The sequence below is a fragment of the Ascidiella aspersa genome, chromosome 3 (genome assembly GCF_963924565.1).
Source record: "Ascidiella aspersa chromosome 3, kaAscAspe10.2, whole genome shotgun sequence".
NCBI classification, from domain to species: Eukaryota; Metazoa; Chordata; class Ascidiacea; order Phlebobranchia; family Ascidiidae; genus Ascidiella; species Ascidiella aspersa.
In genome coordinates this window covers 23,482,248-23,506,761 of record NC_139449.1, presented here as the reverse complement: position 1 = coordinate 23,506,761, position 24,514 = coordinate 23,482,248, and the positions used below count along the sequence as shown (strand labels likewise).

The window sequence follows — 24,514 nt, the reverse complement described above, 5'->3', positions numbered from 1 at the left end:
CATCACAGCCCTTACCGGGATGGTCGCCATTTTTAGTTTTTTGCCCTTGCTTTTACTTAACGCTAATAAGGTCGGAAACCATACAAAACAACAATGTTTAACCAAGTTTGTTGATAATTCTGTGTAACAGCAGTGGTATGTCACATTACTTTGTTTTTGTAATAATAGCCCACCTATCAGGACAATCCGATTAATCCTCGAAAAGTTTATACTCTAGATGGCAGTAGAACAACGAAATTCGATAAGGCAAATTGTCAGCAAAGAAATTTTAATTAAACGTAGGCGAAAAATAAACAACTCAGAGCAGTATTTCAGCAAACAGTTTCACAAAACCTACACCAATTAATTTGTTTTAATGATTCTGTTTATTTTTAACCAATCGAAATCGAACTGGTATTTGCAAGATGTTACGAATTCAAACTAATATTTCGAATTAGGTTTACCTCAGTTTAGCATCGCCTTGTTTTTACACAAGCAACATTGTAAAATGTTTATATTTTACGTTTAATCATTGGATTTTCGCTTGGCATATTTTATCATAGTGGTTTTCAAGGGAACAAATACGAAGCGAGAACGATATTCATGATGAACACCTTGAAGTAGGCAATTACGGTACAAAGGTTATAAATAGGCTACAACGATAGGCTTGAAAATGTGGAAAATTCGTCATATGCCCATACGAGGGTACAGCGCCAAACGTCATAGGCCTATACGAGGGTACAGCACCAAAGAATTGGTTGATATTTTCCAATCGCATAACTTTTGTTACTTTAATACAACATTCTGAACTACACTAACTTTATTTTCATCGTCTACTGGTTAGTCGCAACGCTTTTTAATACTGAATTACCGGTAGTTCATTGTGTTAATGGTTTTGCGGAAAATCTTAGTTTTGACTGTTATATAAGTTCTTGGTAAAACTGAAAATTCTGTAACAAATAAAACCTATGTAAACCGAAAAACCAAAACAGTTAATTTCTGAAATATTTACTTCAAATATCGTTGTTGCTGAGTTATTTAACAAAATTCTTATCCTAGATTTCTTTTTATCTTTTTAAAGATATTCGAGATTTCTAGTTGCAAAATTTCAAGGTTTGTTTTCTAAACGCTAACCAATATAAATGTAACTTTATCACGAAGCAAAACTATTGGAAAGTGTGCTTCATAGAAGAAATAAAAAAGTTATTCGCTGTAAAAACTGTAAATTGTTTATTTCACGACTATTCCAATTTAATGTGGTGAGACTCTACCAGAGTTAGTTCGCACCCCTTCAATGATTTATTTGGCGACAAAAACTCCCACAATGCACCAGACCACACCCGGCGATGCGAAGACCAGACGTACATTAAAGTTAGGGCGTTAGGCAATTTTTTGCAGTGTTTCTGTATTGGTAAATTAGGGCGTCTTGGAGTTATTTTGCTTTCGTGTGCATTTTGTTTGTTTAATTTTATCTGTGCTTGCAGTGTTTTCTTTTTACTTTCGCATTTCTTAGTTAGGCAAGTAAAGAAACGTTGGTTTGCGCGCCACATTTTTTTCGCTTAATCCAACCGAGTTGTTATAAAATTGAAATTGCAATAAATAGATAAATATGGGAGAATAAATTTAATAATAACACTTGACCAACTCAAACGCTAACTCGCACCCTAACCCAAATATTGTTAGCAATATAAACCACCATAGAAAAATGTGGTAGAAATCTAGGGCGCTCTTTCACTATTGTACGTGAAAAGTTATGCAAAAAAATAACAATAATAATACCGTATACCACAACGCATATTGTTTGGAGGTGCGGGTTAGCGTTTGGGTGAGGGTGGGTCAAGTAATATTATGTATATTATTAATAATAACTTGACCCACCCTCAACCAAACGCTAACTCGCACCCTAACCCAAACAATATGTGTTGTGGTATGCGGCATTTGAAGAAAATTTTTTTTTTATTAATTTTTACGTACAATAGTGAAAGAGCGCCGAATCTAGACCAGCGCCTCACAATCTTTTCAATAAAACAGGCTGTTTGTTAAACGCAATCGACTATAAGCGTTTACTAACTTTGAAATAAAACTTACTGTGTTACACACTTATACTCTAGTGTAGATTTTTAAACCAGAAGAAAGAGTAAAACTAAAAGGTAGTTGTGTGTTGAAGCCCAAAATTGAAGAGTATCACCTAACTTTTTTTAAAGAATTTCAACTTTAATGTTAGGGAGTCATCCATAAGAAGTATGCAGTCTTTTCTTAGCTGGCTGACCCCAAACATTTAAGGAAGAGGCTATTTTCACAGCTCTCCTGTCTACCAACTTCTAAATTCGCACTACTCCCCACGAATCTGCTAAATTACAATACAATTTATTGCTTGAAACTGTACAGTACCTCGAAAGCTGAAGTTGGCCCACATATAAGGGGTATCAAACTTCAGTTTAAAAAAGTTGTTTTGTAATGCGTTGGCGGGTTGAAAATACCTTGAAAAAACAAGTAACACATTCACTGATTTTGAGTTTGAAATTCTATATACGGCTAGAGAACTTGTTTGCAACTCAACAGTACGATATTGCATAGGGTATTTTATGTAAGTAATGGTCACTACGATTTTGGATCTGTAATGTTAGTTGATAGCTTTGCTTTTAGAATGATTTTTTTTTAGGCATAATGCACTATCGTATTGTCTAGTTGCACACAAGTTCTCTAGCCATATATCAAATTTCGAACTTTTTGGTCATTTTTCAATATATCAATACGGATCGTGTTCATCATGGACTGCAGGCTTTGAAGTTCTGTACTGGGTTGCCGGCCAATAGCATCTTCCAACATTTAAGTGTGGCGACTGACCTACATTGCAAAGCCAAAGGATTCATATGAACGAGAAAACTTTTCCTCAAAATATTACATAGGAAAAGACTTTTATATTGTCCTCAACGCAAATAATGTGTATACCTGCATTTAAGTTGCATATCTTTTTTAAAATAACATAACATTAGAAATTGCTGTTATTGTTTGTATTTAAAAAAATTCTGTCTCTTAACAATTTGGGGTAAATGTCGTATTTTAAAATCTCTACTATGTATTGTACACAGCTACTTTTTGTATTTGGTAATGGTTAAGTGTATACTATTCTTAAAATTGTCTACATTACGTTATGTAAAGGTTTAGTAATTCAAATTTTTGTTTATTGGCCAAGTCATTAAATATCTTGCTTATTTGCAAAGGTGCAGTCTTGCAAAAAATAGAATGATCTAAGGATGGGATAGGAAAGTTTGATATTTAGTTAAAATTGCATAAATCTGTTACTGACCAGTTCGATCGCCATGGCAGCAGTGTTAGTAAATTGCTGCAAGACTCGCGAAGAGATTGAAGCGGAAAATATTAATCAGCAAATTGAAAAGGAATTAAAGAAACATAAAAAAGATGCGAAAAAAGAACTTAAATTGCTTTTACTCGGTATGTGAGAGATATTCTTTAACAAAAATTGTTAATTTGCTTTCGGGTAAACTGTCTTAAAAATCACTAACATGATGACTGGTATGTGAGAGTTGATTATGGGTTAACTGTCTTGAAAAAATCACTAACAATATTGGGAATTTGGCCCCACTGTCTTGCCAAAGTATATTTGTGTCCTATTGTTTCTGCACTGCCTATTTTGTGTTTTTGGTAACATATAGTTTGCTTGAATTTGTTTTAGCTATTTATATACTGGCCTCAATTTTTTTTGAACATCATTTATTTTATTTTTCACCTAGTGAAATGTTTCCAGTTAACATTGTTAAAAACAGTATAATAAAAATAAGGTATATATCGGAAATTTTACTCTATTGGATGATAAATATTTGATCATTTTGGCACTTTTTCTGTTTCAGTGCTGTATAGTTCGAATTTAACCAGTTAGAAAAATAACTAACAGTGCATGGAGCTGGATTGCACAGCTCAATTGTAGTAGCTAACAGGATCTAAACTTTATGACTGGTGTGCCTGTAATGAGGTGATAACAATAATTTTTTTGTTTGTTATAAATGCATTTGTCGTGTGTAGAATTAAAAGTCATCCTGTTCATTTTTAAGGTGTCACTTTAAATTTGGTATGTGCTTGTTATTTTATTTCCCCACTCCAGCTGCGCTTGTTTAAAAATGGGTTAAAATCTGGGCTTAAAACTTACCTGTTTGACACAACCACCCTAACCATTGAAAGAGCTCCCGCATTCACGGCAACTGTTGTGTTGTGCTGGTGCTGTAAAAGATGCTGAAAGTATTTAGGAATTGTTGCAAAAACAAGGAGCAACGAGAGGCTGAAAAAATTAATGGACAGATTGAACGCGAACTTCGGCGTCACAAGAAAGACGCTCGAAGGGAGCTTAAATTGCTACTGCTTGGTATGTGTTATGTTTGTGCCTGTTGCCGGCATGTATATCCAATGAATCATTTTTTTCCAGAAAATATTACGCTATTCTAATAATGTCATCACTTGCCTTAATCTGCTTTTGTGTGGGTAGTGATTTTACCTACCTTAAATTGCTAAATATAATCGTGAATCAAACTGGTTGTCACTTGCGCTTTTATTTGCATGGTTATTTTTGTAATGCCTGTGATAATATGCCATGCGTCACTTTTAAATTTAGTTTTTATTATTCTAAATATTATAGAAATTCATTGTCAACATGTGTTCTGGCTTTCTTTTTGTGCAGTAATCAGTAGCATTACCTTTTAGGAAACACTATTCATTGTGTTGCATCTGCTGGTAACTGATGTATTACAATACATGTAATATGGGAACATCTTTATTTGTAACTTTTTTTACATACACAGTAAATTAGCAGTTACCTGCATCATACTTTGTTATTTAGATAGGTATGAACTACTTTTGTTAAGAATAAAACGTTTTATGTAACAGCTTTATTACATAGACAAACATTGCCTAAAAATACGTATTACTTCATAGTATCCAGCTGATCAAAATAATTGTGATATAACTGCTGCATGTCATTCTGTTGTTAGCCAAAGGCACTTCTGTAAAATCAGTTTCAGTTCCTTTAAACTTTTCGAGAAGCAAAAATAATAATATTTTACACTCAATACTGTATTTTTTAATAAACACAGGAACTGGAGAAAGTGGAAAATCAACCTTCATTAAGCAGATGAGAATCATTCATGGTGATGGCTATAATGATGATGATCGGCGCAGTTTTATTAAACTGGTTTACCAGAACATTCTCACCTCCATACAAAATATGTCCGCAGCTATGCAGACGCTACATATAGAATTTGAAAATGAAAAAAACTATGTAAGTTTTCATCAGGATTTATTTATCTTTCACATAAGTATTGCATTAAAATGCTGACCATACTCTGATTGTACCAAGCTTTTTTCAATTTTAAATTGATTTGATTTGGAAAACTGGACACTTGTCTTAAGTTAAATCAGAAGCTTAAGGCCTAATGTGGAAATCATGCCTGGGTTGTTGGGAATAGCACAGTTGTGGTTGCCATTGTCCTATAAAAAAATGAACAAATGTGCCCCACAACTCTTCATTGGAAAAACTAATAGTGTAAATCTATGTGACTTGTATTACTTCGCTTTGTAGCATTTTTGCAAAAAACAGTGCTTTTCAACTGGGTATAATCTACACCCAACTGTATACCAGGTCAAAGACTAGAGTATACTGCTGATAAATGAACAAAGGGTATACATATTTGTACACAGGCAAATCCAGGGAGGTATAAGGCAATGTCTCCAAATTAAATGGTTTGTCTGTTGTAACTAGGTAAATGCATTTTTTTCTTCTATGTTTATTTATATATTGACATAAATGAAGAAAAAATTATTATCTGTCCAGTGGCTCTGTGCTTACCATATAACCAGGGACAGATCGATGGGATCCTGTAGCCATGGCCTTCTTTAAACTGTATGTTTTGTCTATTCTGACAACACAAACGAAAAAACTTATTTCTGCTTTGCGCGAATCTAAATTATGTTTTGATCATACCTGATCTAATTTTGGCACATCGTCTCACCGCACCCTAAAAAAAGTTTTTGGCATCTTGAACAATATAAAGCCATTTTATCTCTTTGCGCTAATCTATATCATCCATGTTATGTAAAACTATTAAAATAATGTGTTTTCTTGTTTACGTTGTCACAATTTGGTTAATTTTGTGAAGTAATGTTTTAATGTAAGTTTGTGACATCACGTTATGATGTAACTTTGTAGCATCATCTCAAAAAAAAAAAAAAAAAAAAAAAAATATATTGTGGAACCTTTGCAATTGCAAGTAACCATATAATATTTTTTTTGCTTTTGGAGAATCTGCATCATCAATAACACCTCTTTAACTTAAAATTTAAGGAGTTACAGGCATTATAAATTTTTGCGTTCACAGAAAACTGATACAATGTTTTTTGTGCATCCATACAGCGAATTGGTAAATTGTGCACAACTTGTTTGCCATACAATCAATATGTCATGGCTCATTTAAATAAAAATTTGCAATTTTAACCTAATGATGCAAATATTTTGTCACTTCCTGTGAATGCTTTCCCTCCTTAAATGTATTTAGACTCTTCTACCGAGAACAGCAAGTTCTTAAGGTTACTTGATTTTTTTTTCTTGCCTGTGTGTATTTCTATTTGTCAGGTATACAATGTTATTAATAAGTGTTTAAAAATATAAAACCGAAAAAAGGGTGAGAGCACTGACCTACAACATTGCCCACTTATGTCCAAGAAATTGACAACATCGGGTAGTTATAAGACTGCATTTCATGGCACTTTTTGCTGAAAACTTACAACACCTATTTCAGGGTTGGGCTTAAGCACTCGCCACTGCGAGTGCAAATCGCTCCTGGCGAGTGCTGATTAACACCCACTCGCCTGACTGGCGAGTGGCTTCGGCGAGAAATTGAATTAGTTAGTGTAGGACAACTTGTGTTAAGCACCACTACTAAGCGAAATATTACTTAGGGCCAGTTACTTCCTAAACACTAACACGCAAATATATTCAATACTACACAAATAATAAGGTTAATCGAAAGCACGTTCGAAATTCGTAATAAAGACTCTTTGTCCCGTTTAAAAAAAATTGTTTACCGGCAAACAAAGACGTCATTACTGCAGTGGCAAATAGTTATGAGGAAAATGTTTATTAGACTTGCGATGTACTCAGGATAAGAATTCTACTTTTTTGTATTTATTTAATTGTTTGTATTACAAAATTAAAAGCAATTGCTGGAGTTTTTGCTAACAATAAGTTGTCTTGCAAATAATATTTAAAATGTCTTGCAATAATATTTGTAAGCAGTGTTTTTTATGTTTTGAGGGACCGAAACCTCCACTGAACATTACGATATTTGAAAATATCGCCTACTTGGGTACAAACTATAGTGTTAGGCGAAATGTGGCGTTTTCTTTGTGGCGTGGAACAACATGCGTTAAAACGTCCTTCAAGCACAAAAAAAACAGAATACGAAAAAAGAGAGCGCGAGGATTTTTAGAAAAATGGAAAACAGGCAGGCCGTGGCTACTAAATTGTCAGTATTATTTTTTTCACTGAAGATTGTAAAAAATATTTCGCTATAACATTGTTTTAAGCGTTAACTGCTTCATGGGTCATTAATTTGCTTATCCGTGGATGGAAATAAACAATCAGACCTTTATAAAAACTAATGCTTACGTAAAAAAAACACAAGACGGAATAACGATAACCCAAGAAATGACCTCGCTAGGACGGAAATTTGCAGACGGCGTGCCAACAAATTTGGCAAGTGTTATTTCGTCCGGGCGAGTGATGATTGATTGCCGCTCGCCCAGCTGGCGAGTGTAAATTTTTGCTTAGGAACAACCCTGTATTTAGAAGATTTTAACATAATAAAAAATAGTTGGTAACCTTTTTAATTTTAAAAGGATAAACTCAGGGTTAGAATCTGTCTAGATTCGTAATTGGCAGGTACTTGAATGAATAATGTAATTGACCCTTCCTCAATTGTACCACCTTTTAATAATACATTTTTTCTTACCGTTACAAATGTTCATTAAAATGTATAAATATTTTTCTTTGTCCTAAATATAGCCAGATCGTGATATTTCTTGTCCCTGTTTTTTTGTAGTATATTGTGCTTGAATAAAATTGCAATTTTCTTTTCTTTAGGATAATGCCGAAGATGTCCGTGATATTCAAGTAGATAACATTTCAACATATGAGGACTTTATTGTTTATGTACCCTTTGTGCGGAGTTTGTGGGATGACCAAGGAATACAGAAATGCTATGACAGAAGGCGAGAATACCAGCTATCTGATTCCACAAAATAGTAAGTTATGCTTCATACAAAAGATATTGAGTTATGTTTTTATTATTGTTATATAAATTTAGGAATGTTTTTATTTGTCAGAGAAAGAGATGTGGTTGCTTATTTTATTTGTTTTATACTTTTGAAATATTTCTGTTACTTATTTTTTAGTTTGAAATATTTATCTATAATATTTTGTGTTAATAAACTACTCTAATTTATAAACTGCTTTTATATGCAACTCCTCTTGTTTGCTAGGATATGGCGGGCACTCTAATGAGGAAGAATACAATTCTTTAAGGATCAAACAAAAATAAAATAACTTAGTTGACACAGCGGTGCATAAATAAAACAAAAAATATGTAGTAATTAAATTAAAACCAAAAAAGACCCATTACAGATTTTCAGCAAACCATTTGTTTTTTTAAAACAACGAAATACTTTTCAAATATTTAAAAAAACAGAAGTGTTTAAAAAATTATTTTTAACGAGGGAGTGTTGTTGTTGAAAACATAATCCTTATGCAGTGGAGATACCCAAATTATATGTGCTGAAAATTTATTTTCGGGACATATCTTGTTTTTGCCGCTATTTATATGGGCCGAATATTTTTGTTTTAGCTCTCTGTAGCTAACGACTGCCATCTATCAGCAGAAAAACTTTCATACAGAATTTGTTCATATTCGCTTGCTTTGTCCAGCTTGTGAAGTGACGAAGCGTCTTGACGCCTGCTGCGCTTTATTGTCCCGTGCGTGAGACTTTCATTGTGCGAAGTGGCTCGTTCAAAACTGGGCTCGTGTGACTTGCATTTTAAAAAGAGGCTTCTCTTTAGTAAAATTACTTAATGCTCTTAAGAAACAACTTATTTCACCGCCGCAAATTTAAATGCAAAATCTGGTGACAACTCTAATCCAACGTATCAACACCAAGCCTACACAACTTAAATTGTGTGTTGATATGTTGAATTGGAGTAACATACAAAACAGGTGCAAATAGCAAATATTCTCCAAATACGATTTTTTCAAATATTCTTCAAATCGTATTTCATCGTATTGTCGGTAATACAAAAAGAGGTAAGGCCGTGAATAAAGTTTCACCCACCGTACAATTAACGCAGGGAAGCATTCCGAGTAGGGATGTTCAAGGCAGAATATTGGCGACACATTTATAATGCGGCATCAGCATTTTTTCGGGCGACCAATTACTTTGCGATAAGCTTCACCTAATAATCAAGTGTCAATAGGATGTATTTACCGCTGCAAATCTTAAGGCAGTCTACGCCTCTCTGTTAGCACCTGTTGTGCTTGTTTCTCCAACCAACATCAGGCCTAACAAACTAGCAAAACTTTCGATTTAATAGTTTGCATATTAGGCACATAATAGTGTTTTTCATATTGTTTAAAACTACAGATTTAAAGTCTGTTTTAACAGTAATTGCTCGGACCAAGCCATGGTAAAAATTTACTGAGTAAAAGTTTGCAAAAGTATTGCAAACCATAGGCGTTAAACTATTTTAAGTCTTTAGGAGAATGATAGTATTTGCTTTTCAAACACGTAAGCTGGCCAAAATGTAATAAAATGGCCATACACATTATCTACGTAAATTCTATTTATCAAATATATGTTTTGATCATTTCCCAAAATCTACGCCATATTTGAACTCCTTTTACATCAAAGGCATAAGTTAAGTGGGGAATTTTGTCGGCCCATATCTGTTTTTGCTTGCAGAAACAAGTTAAGGAAAATAAAAAACAAAATATATAATATAAAATACACAATACAAAATACAAAATATTAAAAAAAAAAAAGTATAAAATAAAAAAAAAAAATAAAATAAAAATAAAAATACTAAAAAATAAAAATAAATAATTAAGTCAATTAAGAATATTAAAAAATTAAAATTAAAAAAAAAATTAAATTAAAAATTAAAAAAAATAACACTAAACCTTGGATGTATACCCCCTTACAAAATAAACAACAACCGCACCCCGTCTCCTCTTTTTGGTTTCCTATGACATGTTTTCAACCGATTTTTGTCCGAAGCTTTATAGAAAAAGTAGACATGGTAGAACTTTCAAATTTTCAGACATGGCGTAGAGTGTGGTATGAAGGTGCGATGCCGAGTTTTATTAGGCTGTACCCCTCGGGGCCTCTGACTGGGGGGCAAAAAACCTAAAATATTGTGACGTCATCGTTTTAGCTATTTTTAGCTATCTACTCCTAACTAGCAGTAGAAAAACTCGATACAGAATTTGTTCATATCGCTTCCTTGGTTCAGCTCGCGAAGGGACTAAGTGGCTGCTGGCATCATGCTGCGCTTCATTGTCCCGCGCATGCAACGTTCATTGTTTGAAGTTAGTAAAACTGGGCACGTGCGACTTGCATTTAAGAAAGAGGATTTACTTAGTAAAATAACCCGTGACTACTCTTACAAAACAACATATTTTACTGTCGCAAATATAAATCCGAAATCTGGTGACATTGTACGCCTCTCTATTTGCACCTGTTGCGTATTTTACTCCAATCAAACATCAACACCAGGCCTAACAAATTAAAATTGTACAAGGGCCGCAGCAAGGAAAACATAAAGCTGTATGCGGACCAAGCCAGGGTAAAATATTACCGAATAAAATTGGCAATAGCATAGCAAACTATAGGCGTTAAATAATTTTAAGCGAATTATTATATTTGCTTTTTAAACAAGTTACCTTGTCAAAATTCATAACATGGCCACACGCATTATCTACGTAATTCTATTTATCAAATATATCTCTCGATCATTTCCAAAATACCATGCCATATTTTAATTTAATATCGCGGTATTGCATGAAGAGGCAAGGCCAGTATAAAATAAAGTTTCACCCATCGTAAAGCAGGGAGGCATTGCTAGAAACTTTCTTTATATGACGTTCGTGAACTATGTCGCCAGATTGAATCATAAGTTAAAAAAGCCTGAAAATTTTTCAAAATTTTCGGCAAAAATAAAAAAATATAAATGAATAAAATATTTTGATTGCAAAACAATTTTAAAATTAATTTTGCATAGTCTTTACCAAACTAACGTAAAAGAAAATTAAACCCATGGCAACTACCCCTTTAGTATCTAAGACATAAGTTAAGTCGTGTGATTTTCGTCCCATATCTGTTTTTGCTTGCAGAAACAAGTTAAGGAAATAAAAGAACAGGCAACGTTTATACTAAACCACAAACCAAAGTTAAATTAATAATATTTGAAAGCAACCCTGATAAGTAACGCTATTTATAACGATCCACAATACCCCCCCTCCCTGAAAGAAAAAATTGAACAAAAAAAAATACACTAAATCCCCCCCCCCCCCGATAAAATATACAACAACCGCACGCCCGTCTATTTTTTTTTGTTTAAGCTCTGTGAACTTTATTTGTTCTTAATGTTTGTACAAACCCTACTTTTAAAAATGAATTTTATAGAATCAATAATACAGAACCATCTTGATAAACTTAGGTATTACTGTCAGCCAAAGATAATATTATTTGTGGTGAAGATGAAACATCAAGTTTTACAATAAAATGAATATAAAATTATTGTATGAGTTTTTTTTTAGAAAATTAAAAGTCTTTGTGCGACCCAATCAATTTAAAAGGTTCACCATCCTTGGCGATAAATGTTTTTTAAAATCAAAGTTTTCTTAACTCTAAGTTTCATTAATGTATTGTTACCATCAGAATATTGCTCAGTGAAGTACCTTTGTTGGACATGCCATGCCATGCAAAATAAATCTGAAAAATCCTAATGAATAAAAACATTATTAGGACCTGGGTATTTTTTTATTTCAATGGCCTACTGTGTATGTAACCTTATTACAATAGAGCCTTTTCTGTTGCATCCCCTATTGTTTTCTTGCTAATTAAAATTTGTTGCATTGTTGTTTAGTTACCTCACTGACTTGGAAAGAATACAAAAAAAAGATTTCCTCCCCACTCAACAGGATATCCTCAGAGTGAGAATACCTACCACTGGGATTATTGAATATCCTTTTCATTTGGATCAAATCATATTTAGGTATATCATATAAGCATATGTTAAGGATTTGACATTTTTCTTAGTTTAAGAATTTATTCTGTAAAATTGATATACAATTTTTTTAAAACCAAAAAAGTTCCTTTTTAATTTAATCAGTTTGATTTTTTAATCTGCATTTAAACCCCTTTTTTATAATTTTATATTTCTAATAATCATTATAAAGCTGAATTAGTTTTAGTAAAAAGCATCTTGTAGAATGGTTGTTAGAATTATAATAATGTTTGTCTATTTTTATGCCTTTATGTGTTTGCATAGGATTTATTGTCATGTTTAATGCTCTTGTCTAATTCATTTTTGTAGTTTTAACTACACAAGTGTGTATCATGTGTAACGTTTACCGCAATTTATTGCGAATCAACGAATGAAGTCCAGTTGATGATAATATCAACAATTAAATTAGGGCCCTTGCCAGTCCGTGAGTGGGTGTCATAAGCACTTGCCCATAGTGAATAGCGTGTGGATTGGCATGCAGGGTAGTGCAAAATCTCAACTGTGCCTAACTATAAACAAATATAATATAAATTATATATTTATTTGAAGGATGGTAGATGTTGGGGGCCAGAGATCAGAGCGAAGGAAGTGGATTCACTGTTTCGAGAATGTGACCTCCATAATGTTCCTTGTTGCGCTGAGCGAATATGATCAAGTATTAGTGGAGTCTGGAAATGAGGTGGGTTAACTTAAATTTTAATAAATAGTACCTACAAAAAATCACCAATAATTTGTACACACTTTGTCAATATAAGTTGTTTAATGTTTAATTGCTTCACAAAATGAAGAATAAATGTCTTGCTATGCAACCTAAACTAATAAAGACCCTTTAACAAAACTGCTGTTTACTGACAAATATTCTACGTATTTCTTTTAAATTTTTTATGGTTACACTTCTTACACTTTATCTTAAAGCATGTTTAAAAGACCTGGGCAGACTTTTATAAGCTAATTCATATTTATTTCAAGTTATTGACAGTGAAAAGGTACAAATAAATGTGTAAAGGTAAAACAATTTGATTTAACCTCACAGACATTCCTTCTTTAGGGGACTGTCCAATACTTGGTATTATTATACCTGATATTTAGGTCTTCCAAAAGACATGGCAACAAGGTTTTTACAAGGCCTGCAGAACTTGTTATCTAACCATTGCATATAATGTTATATAGCTGAGAAGGATTAAAAAAATGAAAACAACTACACTTGTTTTAAGTCATGTTTTTTATGTATGCCTTTATTAACCTGGTTTAACGAGTGCTGTGATGTAGCATTGCAGTGTGAATAATTCTAACAGCCAAACCACAACAATATTTAGCTTTGGAAGTTTGTTAAAACTTCATAATTACCCATTATTTGTGACCAAGTTTTTAAAACTACCTGTGTAGCTCTCACAACAGACCACTCCATGTAGTCTGGCATAGCAAAACATATCCAGGCAACTAAAGTTCTTAACGCTAAAGCAAATTTGGGCTTGATAACATGAAAAATTTCTTTGAACCATCAATTTAATCTGTTAAGATTGTTTTGGGCATACTAATGATGTCGTTCATATTTCATTGTTCGCTAAATTTTTTTTTTTAAATTAAAGATAGAATATTATATATTAATTTAAGGCTTAAGCTGTTAAAAACTGGATCCAAACACAAAACATAGCTTAAACACTTATCTCCATAAGGTTTAGTAGTATCACTCCAGTACCTCCCTAATATCAGGAGTATGAGTACCACAATTAAAGAAAACCTTTTTTATCTTTTTTACAGCTTTTCATAACTTTTATATCAAATCATTCTATAATGATTCAAAAATAAATATTACTGTTTTTAGTTCAGACAGAACTACCTGCATTTTGGATACTATTACCACAGAGTACCTGTTTGACTAATACATAGGTTCAGATTCAGTTTAAAATCAAATATTTTTTCTGCTTTATGTTGGAGGCATTTTGTTCTAACTTAACTTAACCAAAATTGTTTTAAAACTGGTTCATGAAGTTCTGGTTTGGGTTCAATACAGAAAGCTTGCAATAAAACTGTGTGCCTATAATAGTACTAAAGAGAAAAACAATACAAATTCAACAATTTATTTGATGAACATATGCAGTGTTTTTTTTATAATTTTCCCTTTGTTATAACGTATATCAGTTATGTTGTTTTACCTTATCACTATGCTTTATAGAACCGCATGGAGGAGAGTAAAGCATTATTCAGAACGATCATCACTTATCCCTGGTTCCATAACTCCTCAGTTATTCTATTCCTTAACAAGAAAGATCTGCTGGAGGAGAAAATCCTTTATTCAAACCTGGCCGACTACTTCCCAGATTTCAATGGTAAGTTTATGTACTGTAGCTAGGTTCAGTATGGAAGAATGCAGGTGACTTAGCGCCTATGTCGACCAAAGAAACAGTAAAAAAACTAAAGAATTTTGTGGGAAAAAAATATTTGTAAAAAATATATATATTTTATCACTAACACAATTCCCTTTATTTTGTTATGGTTTGGTTTGTCAGTTTGTTCGAACCAGGATAGAAGTGGATGCGATGCTTTCTTATTAGGAAAGCATTGACTATAACAATGACTGTGGTGTTAATATTATTCCAGACTGATTTGCAATGGCGCATGATTTTAAAGAAAAGTGTTCATCTTAAGCGATTTCTTTAAATTTAAGTGTAATATCATTCGAATTGCTTACAAATGTGTTTCTGCCAAGTATGTTGACAATTAACTGTTTAATGACTTGTCACCGACAGCTCCTCCATTCGCTGTTTGCCAATCGAAAAGATGCGCAATTAGCCCAGGGAAAGGCGGAGATAAAATGTCGCCACGCCTTTTCTTAAACACGCGCATGTGCCACAACTGTCACATGCATCTGATGTAGACAGAACAGAGGCAACTCGTGTGTTTTCCGTGCGTTCAGTCGTTGCCCTCTGTTTGATGGCCTGAGTGCCATGTGATGTAATAGTTTACGTGTGATTCACCGCTGGCTCAGATAATGGCCAGAACAACTCTATTTGGGAAAATTTCTGCAACTGTGGGTTAAGGTGGTCATGTTTGAGTAGACCTCCCATAAGAGAATGGACGCGAACGTGGTTTTGCAAATCAAAATCGGGAAATTTTATCCGCTTTACCGCCAGTCTTGCTACCATTACCTTGTATTTTTAGTTATATAATATATAAATATTTGATTAGTTTTTTGACGAATATACCAGTAGCAAAATACTAGTTTTTTCTGGCGGTTTGATATCTCTGATAAATACTTGTAAAACAAAGCATACCACCTCAAATAGACTTAATCAAGGTACCGCAGTGCAGTGTAGATCTAAAGTTGGCTGTGTACGTCAAATTTATCGTTAGATTTAACATATTTTGAGGTCTCTTATACCAGAGATTGTTCGTGTTTAGGACAAACGTTTTTGCCTTGCGTTACTAAGCACTTACACCAACGTCTAGGGTGCTGCTAAACGATCGAAGTCTTTCGCAACTTTAACCTGAACGCTGCCCACGCAAAATTGAGGCGCTTGACTTGGGCGTTATAAAGGCGTGACCACTCTGTTAGATATAGTCCAAGGTTGAGCATTGTAAGTCGCCCAGTACTGTTGCCGAAAATACAATTCGCTAATTTTAACGTCTGCATCGCACTGCATTCCGAATGTGTACTAGCAATATATATAGCTTGGTGTCATATCCGCTCTGAGGTTAGACGAAGTCATGCAGTTCTTGACCTTTTTTCTTTTAAGTAGCAACTGTGTAATTCATTAAGATGCTGCTGTACAATTTCTCATCACCTTATTAGTTTACACTTGATGTGTAAAATTATACTATTTTACCATTTTTACCCTTATACAGTTTTTGAACGACAATTCATTAAACGTCTAGGGAGATACAATTTAAGTGTCCCTTTCGGGTTTTTCCAACATTTGGCCGTGTTTGGTTTCTGTTGCCTGTTGGTATTTAACTGTTTTGCTGTCTCGGCCTTTAAGGTCATTTGCAAGCTCTAGTACATTATTAATAATTAAAGCATATTACAGGGGCTGGACCCTAATGTTTGTGCAGTATTTTGGTTTGTTGCGGTGTTCACACATGCTCTCGTTGTCTAACGAGCTTGCTACACTTTTATTCGTTGTTTTATTGTTGGTCACCCTTCCCAATTGAATATTTAACGCGACAATTAGTAAAAGTTTACAGGCGAGTTACTTCACTTGCCTTGGTCCCCCGCAATCGGCTTCGTGGCTTTAAGGTTTATCGATTATTGCTAGGAGGAGGCGCAATAACGTTGCAGGCGACAACAACTCGATAACTGTTTTATTTTTTTTACTTCTCTCAGGCCCAGCCGAAGACGCCGCTTCGGCGAGAGAGTTCATTCTCGGCATGTTCGTGGACCTTAACCCGGACCAGGACAAAATCGTGTACAGCCACTTTACGTGCGCCACCGACACGGAAAACATTCGCTTCGTGTTCGCCGCCGTTCGGGACACGATCCTACAAGCAAACCTTAAGGAATACAACCTTGTGTGATTTGCCGACTGCTCGGGGTTTTCAGGAGGCGGCGTTGGAATAAAACCGGACGACTGTACACCGCCCCGCTATTTTTGGTGGAAAAAGAGCAGCCCGATCGCCGTACACAGGACTACTGAACAGACGAAAGATCTCTCATCGTCCATTCGCACTCTTTTTTTACATCTAGACGTGGTCTGGATTTCGCCAAGGAACCAGGTTTTGTCGTGTTTACCGTCGCCCGTGCAAGCCGACTCGGCCTGTTTTGTCGTCACACTTTTTCCTTTAAAAACCCTAGTTTTTGCAAAACTTTTGTTGCTACCTTTTTATGTAACGACGCAATTCGTTCAGCGTCGCTCTTACTGACTTATCGGCGGCGATAGGTCTTGACGCGCCCTATTGACGCAAATGTTGCACTTCTCCTTGTTAGTAGCCCGTTGAAGAAATCGACTTTGACCCCTTGACGCGCATTTATCAGATTAACATGGATTTCTCAGCCGCATTAAATTTTTTAGCACCGGATGACGTTAAGAAAGGACGTCTGGCGCTGTTGCCGGGAAACCAAGCGAGCGTTTCCATTTGCGATAAAAGGATGGCTAAATTATAAAACTAGAAATTTGGATGTTTGTTTGTCCTACAGCAATCGTTTTTCCCAATTAACTACCACAATGGACGTTTCCTGGGGGTTAAAATGTAAAACACCTACAGCTGCTTTGTACCATTTCGTCTGGTTTCTCTTAGGCGTTCGCACAGTTATGGTAGCCAAGGTCTTCACTTATTGAACTGATTCATTGTCGTGTTGCCACCTCTTTCGTACGTGACCGCTGCGAAAAGGGGCGTTTCGCTTATTTTAAGTGATGAAATGAGAGCCGGTCGTTGACTAACCGTCGAAAATTAACCGAGTGTGACCTGACGCGCTAAATCGGAAATTCCGCAGCACGAAACCAAAACAGCGAAACGCAGAGGAAAATCTTCCTGGGTCGGCAACGGACCTTCCGCTGTGCCTGTGCTAATTTCACCTCTGTTTTCATAACCGCGCGACCGCCAACATTTGCGGCGTAAAATGACCCGAACCCACACAACAACTCTGACGCATACTTGCCGAGTCGAGCGGCGCCACGGGATTGTTCCCATGGCAGTTTTGCCCCCCAATCGCCAACACTAATGTCACGACAACCTAATGCGTCGCAAACCCACACGTTCAAGTGGCCAACGACCAGAACGTAAGTAACAACGCGCGGTGTATTGCCTTGTGTAGCGGTGCGGCGAAGTAAATTCACCACAACTTCGAATCTGGCTAAAACACCCCGAAGCAATTGGTCTGCGCTGCTTTCACACACCACGCGTTAGCGGAGGTTCCTCTTCCTTCCTTAAGAAAATACGGACGATTTTGTTTGTTTTGCTGTCTTGAAAGTATCGCCATTTACTCTTGTTATCGTTTTGTTATGCAAAGTTATCTGGATTTGGCCGCCGTCTAGATACATCAAATCACATGTCCTTCCTTTGGTCTCGATATTTATTATGTCAGAAGTAATGTCTTACAACTCTTGTGTCGAAAAAGTGGCATACCTACTTATAATATAAAAAAAATTTGGCCAAAACGGTAACTTCGATCGAAAAGGGTAACTGCGTTCAGTCATATCGGCGTATAATAATGTTTATACCTATTGCGATTATTTTTTCTGGTTTAATGCTAAAAACGGCCACCCTGTCCCATAAAACGCACACGCCCCTTGTCGCGCATATGTCGTCAAATCACCCTTTTGCCCTTCGAGGACTAGGAAATGCTGCAGGTGGGTGGTTGCTGTCTGTACTCGTGTCGGCAGCATTACAGTCAAGGTCGTGTCCAAAAGGCTTGTCGTAGGCTGCTATGCTGTTGTTTGTCGCAGGGATAACTGCTACGGCCTATCGACTGCCGTACGCGCTACCACCGTTTGTTGATATTTGCGTAACAACGGGACCAAACATTTTTTTCCGATTTACTAAAATACCTAACGACGCCAACATCGAATTTGCAACTTAGCAGAGGTTATTCGCCCAAAATTGTACGGCATTCCTTTCGACTGAAAAAACCTTCCGATGTGTGCCAACCTGTGAACGACTCGGGACGGCTAAATTCAGCTTTGGAGTCGCACTCGGTGGCCCGAATATGAAACATAGACCGAGCGACTCCTTCCCTTTCCCGCATCTTTCCCGTCGTATGTGTTTTGACGAATAGCGCAGCCACCTGCGAGATCTTGTCTGTCCTGTTAAGGCGAAAGTCCCGCTGGCAGGTGGCCCTCGCGCAGTCTAATGAAATTCGCGTGCGGCTCGATTTTCGCCCCTGTCGCCTGCCTGTCTATCGACCCGCCCCCTCGCCGCGCGATGCCCAAAGTTAATTATTTAAATACAAAAACATCCCGCCTGTCGCTTTGCCTGTCCGTCGCGTGCCGGTTAATTGAGAGGCGCCAAAACTTGCGCTGTGCTGTAGCTCTTCCTTAAGGCGCGTGAACTTTGACCGACCAGACTCTTAACAGTGCGATTTTCTCAGATTTGTTACGAAAATTTACGGGCCCAAAATTCGCATAGCCAAAACAAGCCTGGCATTCGATTCTGTCGATATTTTTTTTGCTAAAAGTTGTGAGAGCTTGATAAGAAAGAATCAGTTGTTTTTTACAACTTTTTAAACGTTGCAAACTTTTTGGGAAGCTATCTGTTTTTACTTCGTAACAAGTCAGTGTTCTCGGCCTGTTATAAAAATTAATTAATTACGTGTGTATAATCCAACACAAACAAAAAACGATTAATGTCATAAAAAACCCATATAGTACTGTTTTGTTACCGTGGTCAATCTCCCATAAAACATAAGCCCCCACAGCACTCAAAAATGTCAGTATGACTACTGTTTGCTTGTCGCCGTTTTCGTGGCGTTAGTGTTAAATACCTATATAGCTAGCTTGTCGTCTATTTTCCTACTATATATAGTATATCGGTTTTGTCCCCTTTGGTCAGCTCTTTTACGCGACGCGTTGTACCTGGTGGTTTCCCGCCTTATTGCTAAACGACGACAGTTGTTTTGTTTTCTGTTCTTTTTTATGGTTTTCAGCCGTTTTTCTTGTCGAAACAGTCAGTTGCTCGAGTACTCCCCTCTTCCCCATTAGTCTATCTCCTTATATATTATATAAATATATATAATATTTTTTATTGTTTTAACCTTACGATATAAGGAATGCGTTGCGAGAGGTCGATATGTGAAGATTAGCTGGAAACAACGATTCAGCACGGACAATTAAACGAGTGCTTATCTGGAGTTTGTGAACAGTCGCAGCGTTCAACTGCGCAGGTCACGCCATTATTAAGCGCTCCATTAATATTTAATCTCGCCGGCTTGGCCTTGGTGCAGAGGTGTTTTGTTTGCAAACGTCTCCTGTGTCAGCCCGGGCGCCGTCGAGGAACACCTGTTAATGGCGTCGCGAGGGCTCGGGCCAATTTGTCAAACAAAAAAACAACACATAATACTACGAATCATTATTTCGTGCCAGCGCAGCACCCAAAAGGGCGTTAGCAGTTAAACTGCCGGCTTTATCTGGCGCTTTTGCGTTTTCGTTAAATCACATGTGCACAGTTACCCCGACCCACTTACCACAATAGACGATAACTTTTGTGCGAATAATTAACCCTGCAAGACGTTTGAAAAGCAAAACTGTGGCCTCGCCTGCATTCCCCGAAGATAACTTTATGACGTCATGTCGTGTCTTTTTTTGCCACGTGGCCCCGTGTCAGCCCTGTACATATCGTTCACATTGGCTGCCCCGTCGTGAAACCGATTATGTTTCGTTTTCGTGTTTATAACTTAATGCTTTTCCTGTGTCGTTGTCAATTCCGAGCAGTGGTGTATTTGCCATCTAAATACATTTAATTAAGCAATTTTCGATTAGTAATATAAGCTAGGCATTTACACACAACACACACACGACTTCACAAATTCTAATTCGAGTCGCTTGTTCCAAACTTCGAAACGTGGTTTAAGGCAATCCAAAGCTACACCAAATCTTGGGATACTGCTCACAAGCAGACCCACAACAATACACCGCTGCATTTTAGGTCATAGCGTGTAAGTTGGTAACCCGGTCACTTTTTTGGAGTTTTTGCTCCAGGTCACTCGAGTTTTTCGCTTCACCTTTGCGCGCTGCGACTAACCATTACATTCTCGCGTCCCGTTGCTTTTCTTCCGCTATTTCCGACTAATAACGTAATCTGTCGAAATCTAGCGGCGTAATTATGTTCTTCCAACTCGCCGAAACTAAAAATGTATGAAAGGTTTTATCAATTTTATTGTTACAATATATTTTAAATGATGCTCTGTTGAAAATACTGCTTGAAATTTGTGCGTAATTAAATGCGTAAGCCTTTTTCTTTTTCTGCTCTCTTTCCCTCTCTTTTTGTCGCGCGCGCCCCGAAACGTTGTTTTTCTCGCGTTTTCTCTCGTTTAATATTGTTTATTATCTTTTCGGAGACTACTTTTTGCTGATCGTTTTATTTCGTCTGTCTGAGAGATGGGCGCGCGCGCGCGCGTGTGTGTGTGTGAACGACTAAAAAATCCCCATTAACTAAAATATACCAATCAACACGCACTCTTATGTTGCCTTGCTTTGCGACAGCGCGCCATATTTATTCCAGGCCCCTAACTTTAACCACTTTATAACTTACGATCAGCGTGAATTATTTGATCTTGTAGTTCAACCACGTGGTTCAGAATTAACCATTAGAGCTTTTCAGTTTCCCCATAATTAGATTAGCTTTTGAATTACTGAAATCTCAAAACTTAGAATTAAACTAAAGTCTGAACTAGAATTTCCTTTAATCAATGCGAAATCATTTTTTATGTTATCGCATTTTGATCACAGGAATGTGAATGCAAAAGCAAAGTACTTCAATAATGACATATTTTATGCCTAATAATTCACCTGCATAGCTGCTGTAACTTGTTTTCGACATGCAACTTTAAACGCCATTATATTAAGTAGGGATGCTCAAAGTAGAATATCGAATCCTTGGATTCGAATCCAGATGGGATTCGAATCCAATTCTGCCATTTATTTCGGGTAATTGGAACCGATATAATTTAATGTTTTACCGCCGATGGTTGCGCCTAATTGTACTAACGCGTGCGGTAAGTTGGCATGTCGCTGCGGCGACCAATTTATAGTGCTTGCTTTAAATGTAACCCCGTAGTGCAGTGTCAGCGTTTTTTCGGGCGACCAATTACCGCGTCTCGCGATAACGTTCGTCTAATAATTAAGTGTCAATCAAGCGTTATTGGGCGAGCGACTAACGTTTAATGTCTGGTTTGGAGTTCGCAATTTCCCTAAATGCGTAGTTTTTTCCTAAAATGCGTAAGTTGCAAAAGTAACATAGCGTTGCAAAACGTGCTGGCCGTCCACAAAATGCGCTATGGGGTTACTTAAGGTCAACTTTAGGCCAATATTCAGGGAAGTTATGCAGTTATGCACAACGTAATTGTCAAGAATTCGTTATGTCAATAATAACTTTGTATTCTTTGCAGTACATCATTTGACTGCATAACAGATCATGTTAGTCAAAAAAGAAGCAATAAGACTTAACAATGCTTTCAAAATCAGGACCGAATTGCTTAAGACTTCTGTGTGCAGTGTTGCATTTTCTCACTATTGGCAAAAATATAAGTTTTGGACACAACCTGGACAGTTGACATATTCCAGTTTACAGAACGGCTTCAGATGACAGTTGTTAAGAATGTTAAACATATGAGAGAGTTTTTTTATTATAATGTACACATGTTAGAAAATTGTTTGGGCGATTTATTGCTGTGATTGTGGGCCCTGTAGGGTAGATTAAGATTAATCGCTTCCCCAAACAAAATCGAGGTTTAATAATTTAATAAAAATATACTAGGATTCGCTATTCTGGATTCGTTATTCTAGATTCGAAACCTATTATTCTAGAATACCTTGGGATTCTACTTTGAACATCCCTAATATTAAGAAACATTTTGGATAAAAAAACAACTAGACCAGATTTTAAATTGGCCTAATTATGAAACTAGAGTGGTTGAGTTTTCACTGACTAGCAGTGAGCATTTCAAGTCAATTATAAATTATGGCTCTTTTTTAATTCTTTTATTGGACGTGTCTGTCAAGCAATAATATAGGAGTATATAAAATAGTTTTTTTTAGATTGCTGTTAGCTAGGCCTACCATATGTCCTCTTTTAGGAGGATTTGTCCTCTTTTCTCAAGAGTAGTGAAAGGTTCTCCGAGGACTCTCAAAAATGCCCAAAGGTCCTCTTTTTTTCGCATTTCGAGTTAGTTGCTTATGCTTTTAACAAGACTTTTAGGCGAGATGTTATATTTATTTCCAAAAAATACTGTAGCCATGACACATGCTGAATTGCTGGTTTAAAAAAGGTTTTTTAACAAATTGCCCTACCCAGGTATTTTTATAAGGTTTGTTTGGGTGACCGCTAAGTAGTTTTAAGAGACCGCAAGTGTTTCATTTAAATAACAAAAAGTTGCAAGTCCAAAATTTGGGAAACCGCTGGAGAAATTTGGGGGACAGTTTCGGTCCCCCAAAACACCTTAAAAAAACACTGGCCCCTACCAGCCCTACCTTCTTGATTGTTATTGCAAACATTGCGCCAAAAAAATGCAACAAAACCTCACATGTGAAAATACCCATTAATAAAGTAAAGGTGTGAGTTTGTAGGTCTTACTTACTATCAGTGTTACTGTATGCTAGACTATGTTCTTATTTCTTACAGAAGCTTGCCTAATTAGTCTATACTCTACAGCAGATGTTCCCAACGTGGGCGGTACCGCCCCCTTGTGGGCGTTGGCGACTTACAAGGGGGCGTTTTGGGTCTTTTTCTAATTTGGGGGGCGCTGAACGCACATAAGGGGGCGTTACATGACAGTACTGATGACAAAATTTTGTAAAAGGTTCACATAAAAATAGTAACAAACAGCATTGTAGCTGTAGGTAACTTTTAACCTTATGGCAACTTCCGTACTGCGAACTAGTAGTAGTTTCCCGACCATTGTTACGTAATAATTGGCATTCTTATGTTAAGTTGTTGGATGTCGTTGCGCTTCATTGTTTTATACGCTGCAAAATGTTTGTATATTTAAAGCAGGGGTCGTCACCGGATTCAGCCAGCCGCGCCCCTTTGACAACTAGACATAAGTTCATTTCAAATACTTTTTGACTATTTTACCTTTAGTACGTCGAAAAATTTTTCGAATGATCTTTCTACGTCCAGTTTGTTTACACATTTTGAAGCTGTTTGTGGACTAGATCAGCGCTTCTTTACCGTTGCGCCGTGGAAGGCTACCAAGTGCGTCACGGAAAAACGGGAAGCGTATTAAAAAATATTACACATATATATTTTAACATTTTGTTTGGCAATGTAATAATAAAAACTAGCAGAAAATTTAAAAGAAATGCCGGTATACCCCCAAAAAATCGCGCTCGCTTCGCCTGCCAGGTTCGCCCGGACTTAAAAAGATTAACAAACACTACACTATCTATTAAGGTTAACGCGTTTTACACTTTTCATTAGTAGTATGGATGAAAAAATGCGGCCAACGGAGACCTTTCTGAGTTTGGTTGGCGACTAGAAAAGGTTGCCGAGCCCTGATTTAAATTCTTGGTGCAGAAAGTTCAAATTTTCCTGGTAATGACA

At 36.3% G+C, this 24,514-nt stretch overlaps 1 protein-coding gene across 2 annotated transcripts; it reads left to right on the top strand.

Moving 5' to 3' along the window:
- The first annotated feature begins 2,881 nt into the window (after positions 1–2,881).
- Positions 2,882–18,871, top strand: LOC146160970 (guanine nucleotide-binding protein subunit alpha-11-like). Of its 2 annotated transcripts, none has more exons than XM_083385573.1 (7): positions 2,882–3,435; positions 5,085–5,269; positions 8,129–8,289; positions 12,182–12,310; positions 12,872–13,001; positions 14,499–14,652; positions 16,647–18,871. In XM_083385573.1, the coding sequence occupies exons 1-7, from the start codon at positions 3,303–3,305 to the stop codon at positions 16,835–16,837; spliced, it is 1,083 nt and encodes a 360-aa protein (XP_083241699.1). In that variant the 5' UTR covers positions 2,882–3,302; the 3' UTR covers positions 16,838–18,871. The 2 variants fall into 2 exon arrangements, with proteins under 2 accessions (XP_083241699.1, XP_083241698.1); XM_083385572.1 differs by lacking the exon at positions 2,882–3,435 and adding an exon at positions 3,459–4,360.
- Positions 18,872–24,514: the final 5,643 nt, after the last annotated feature.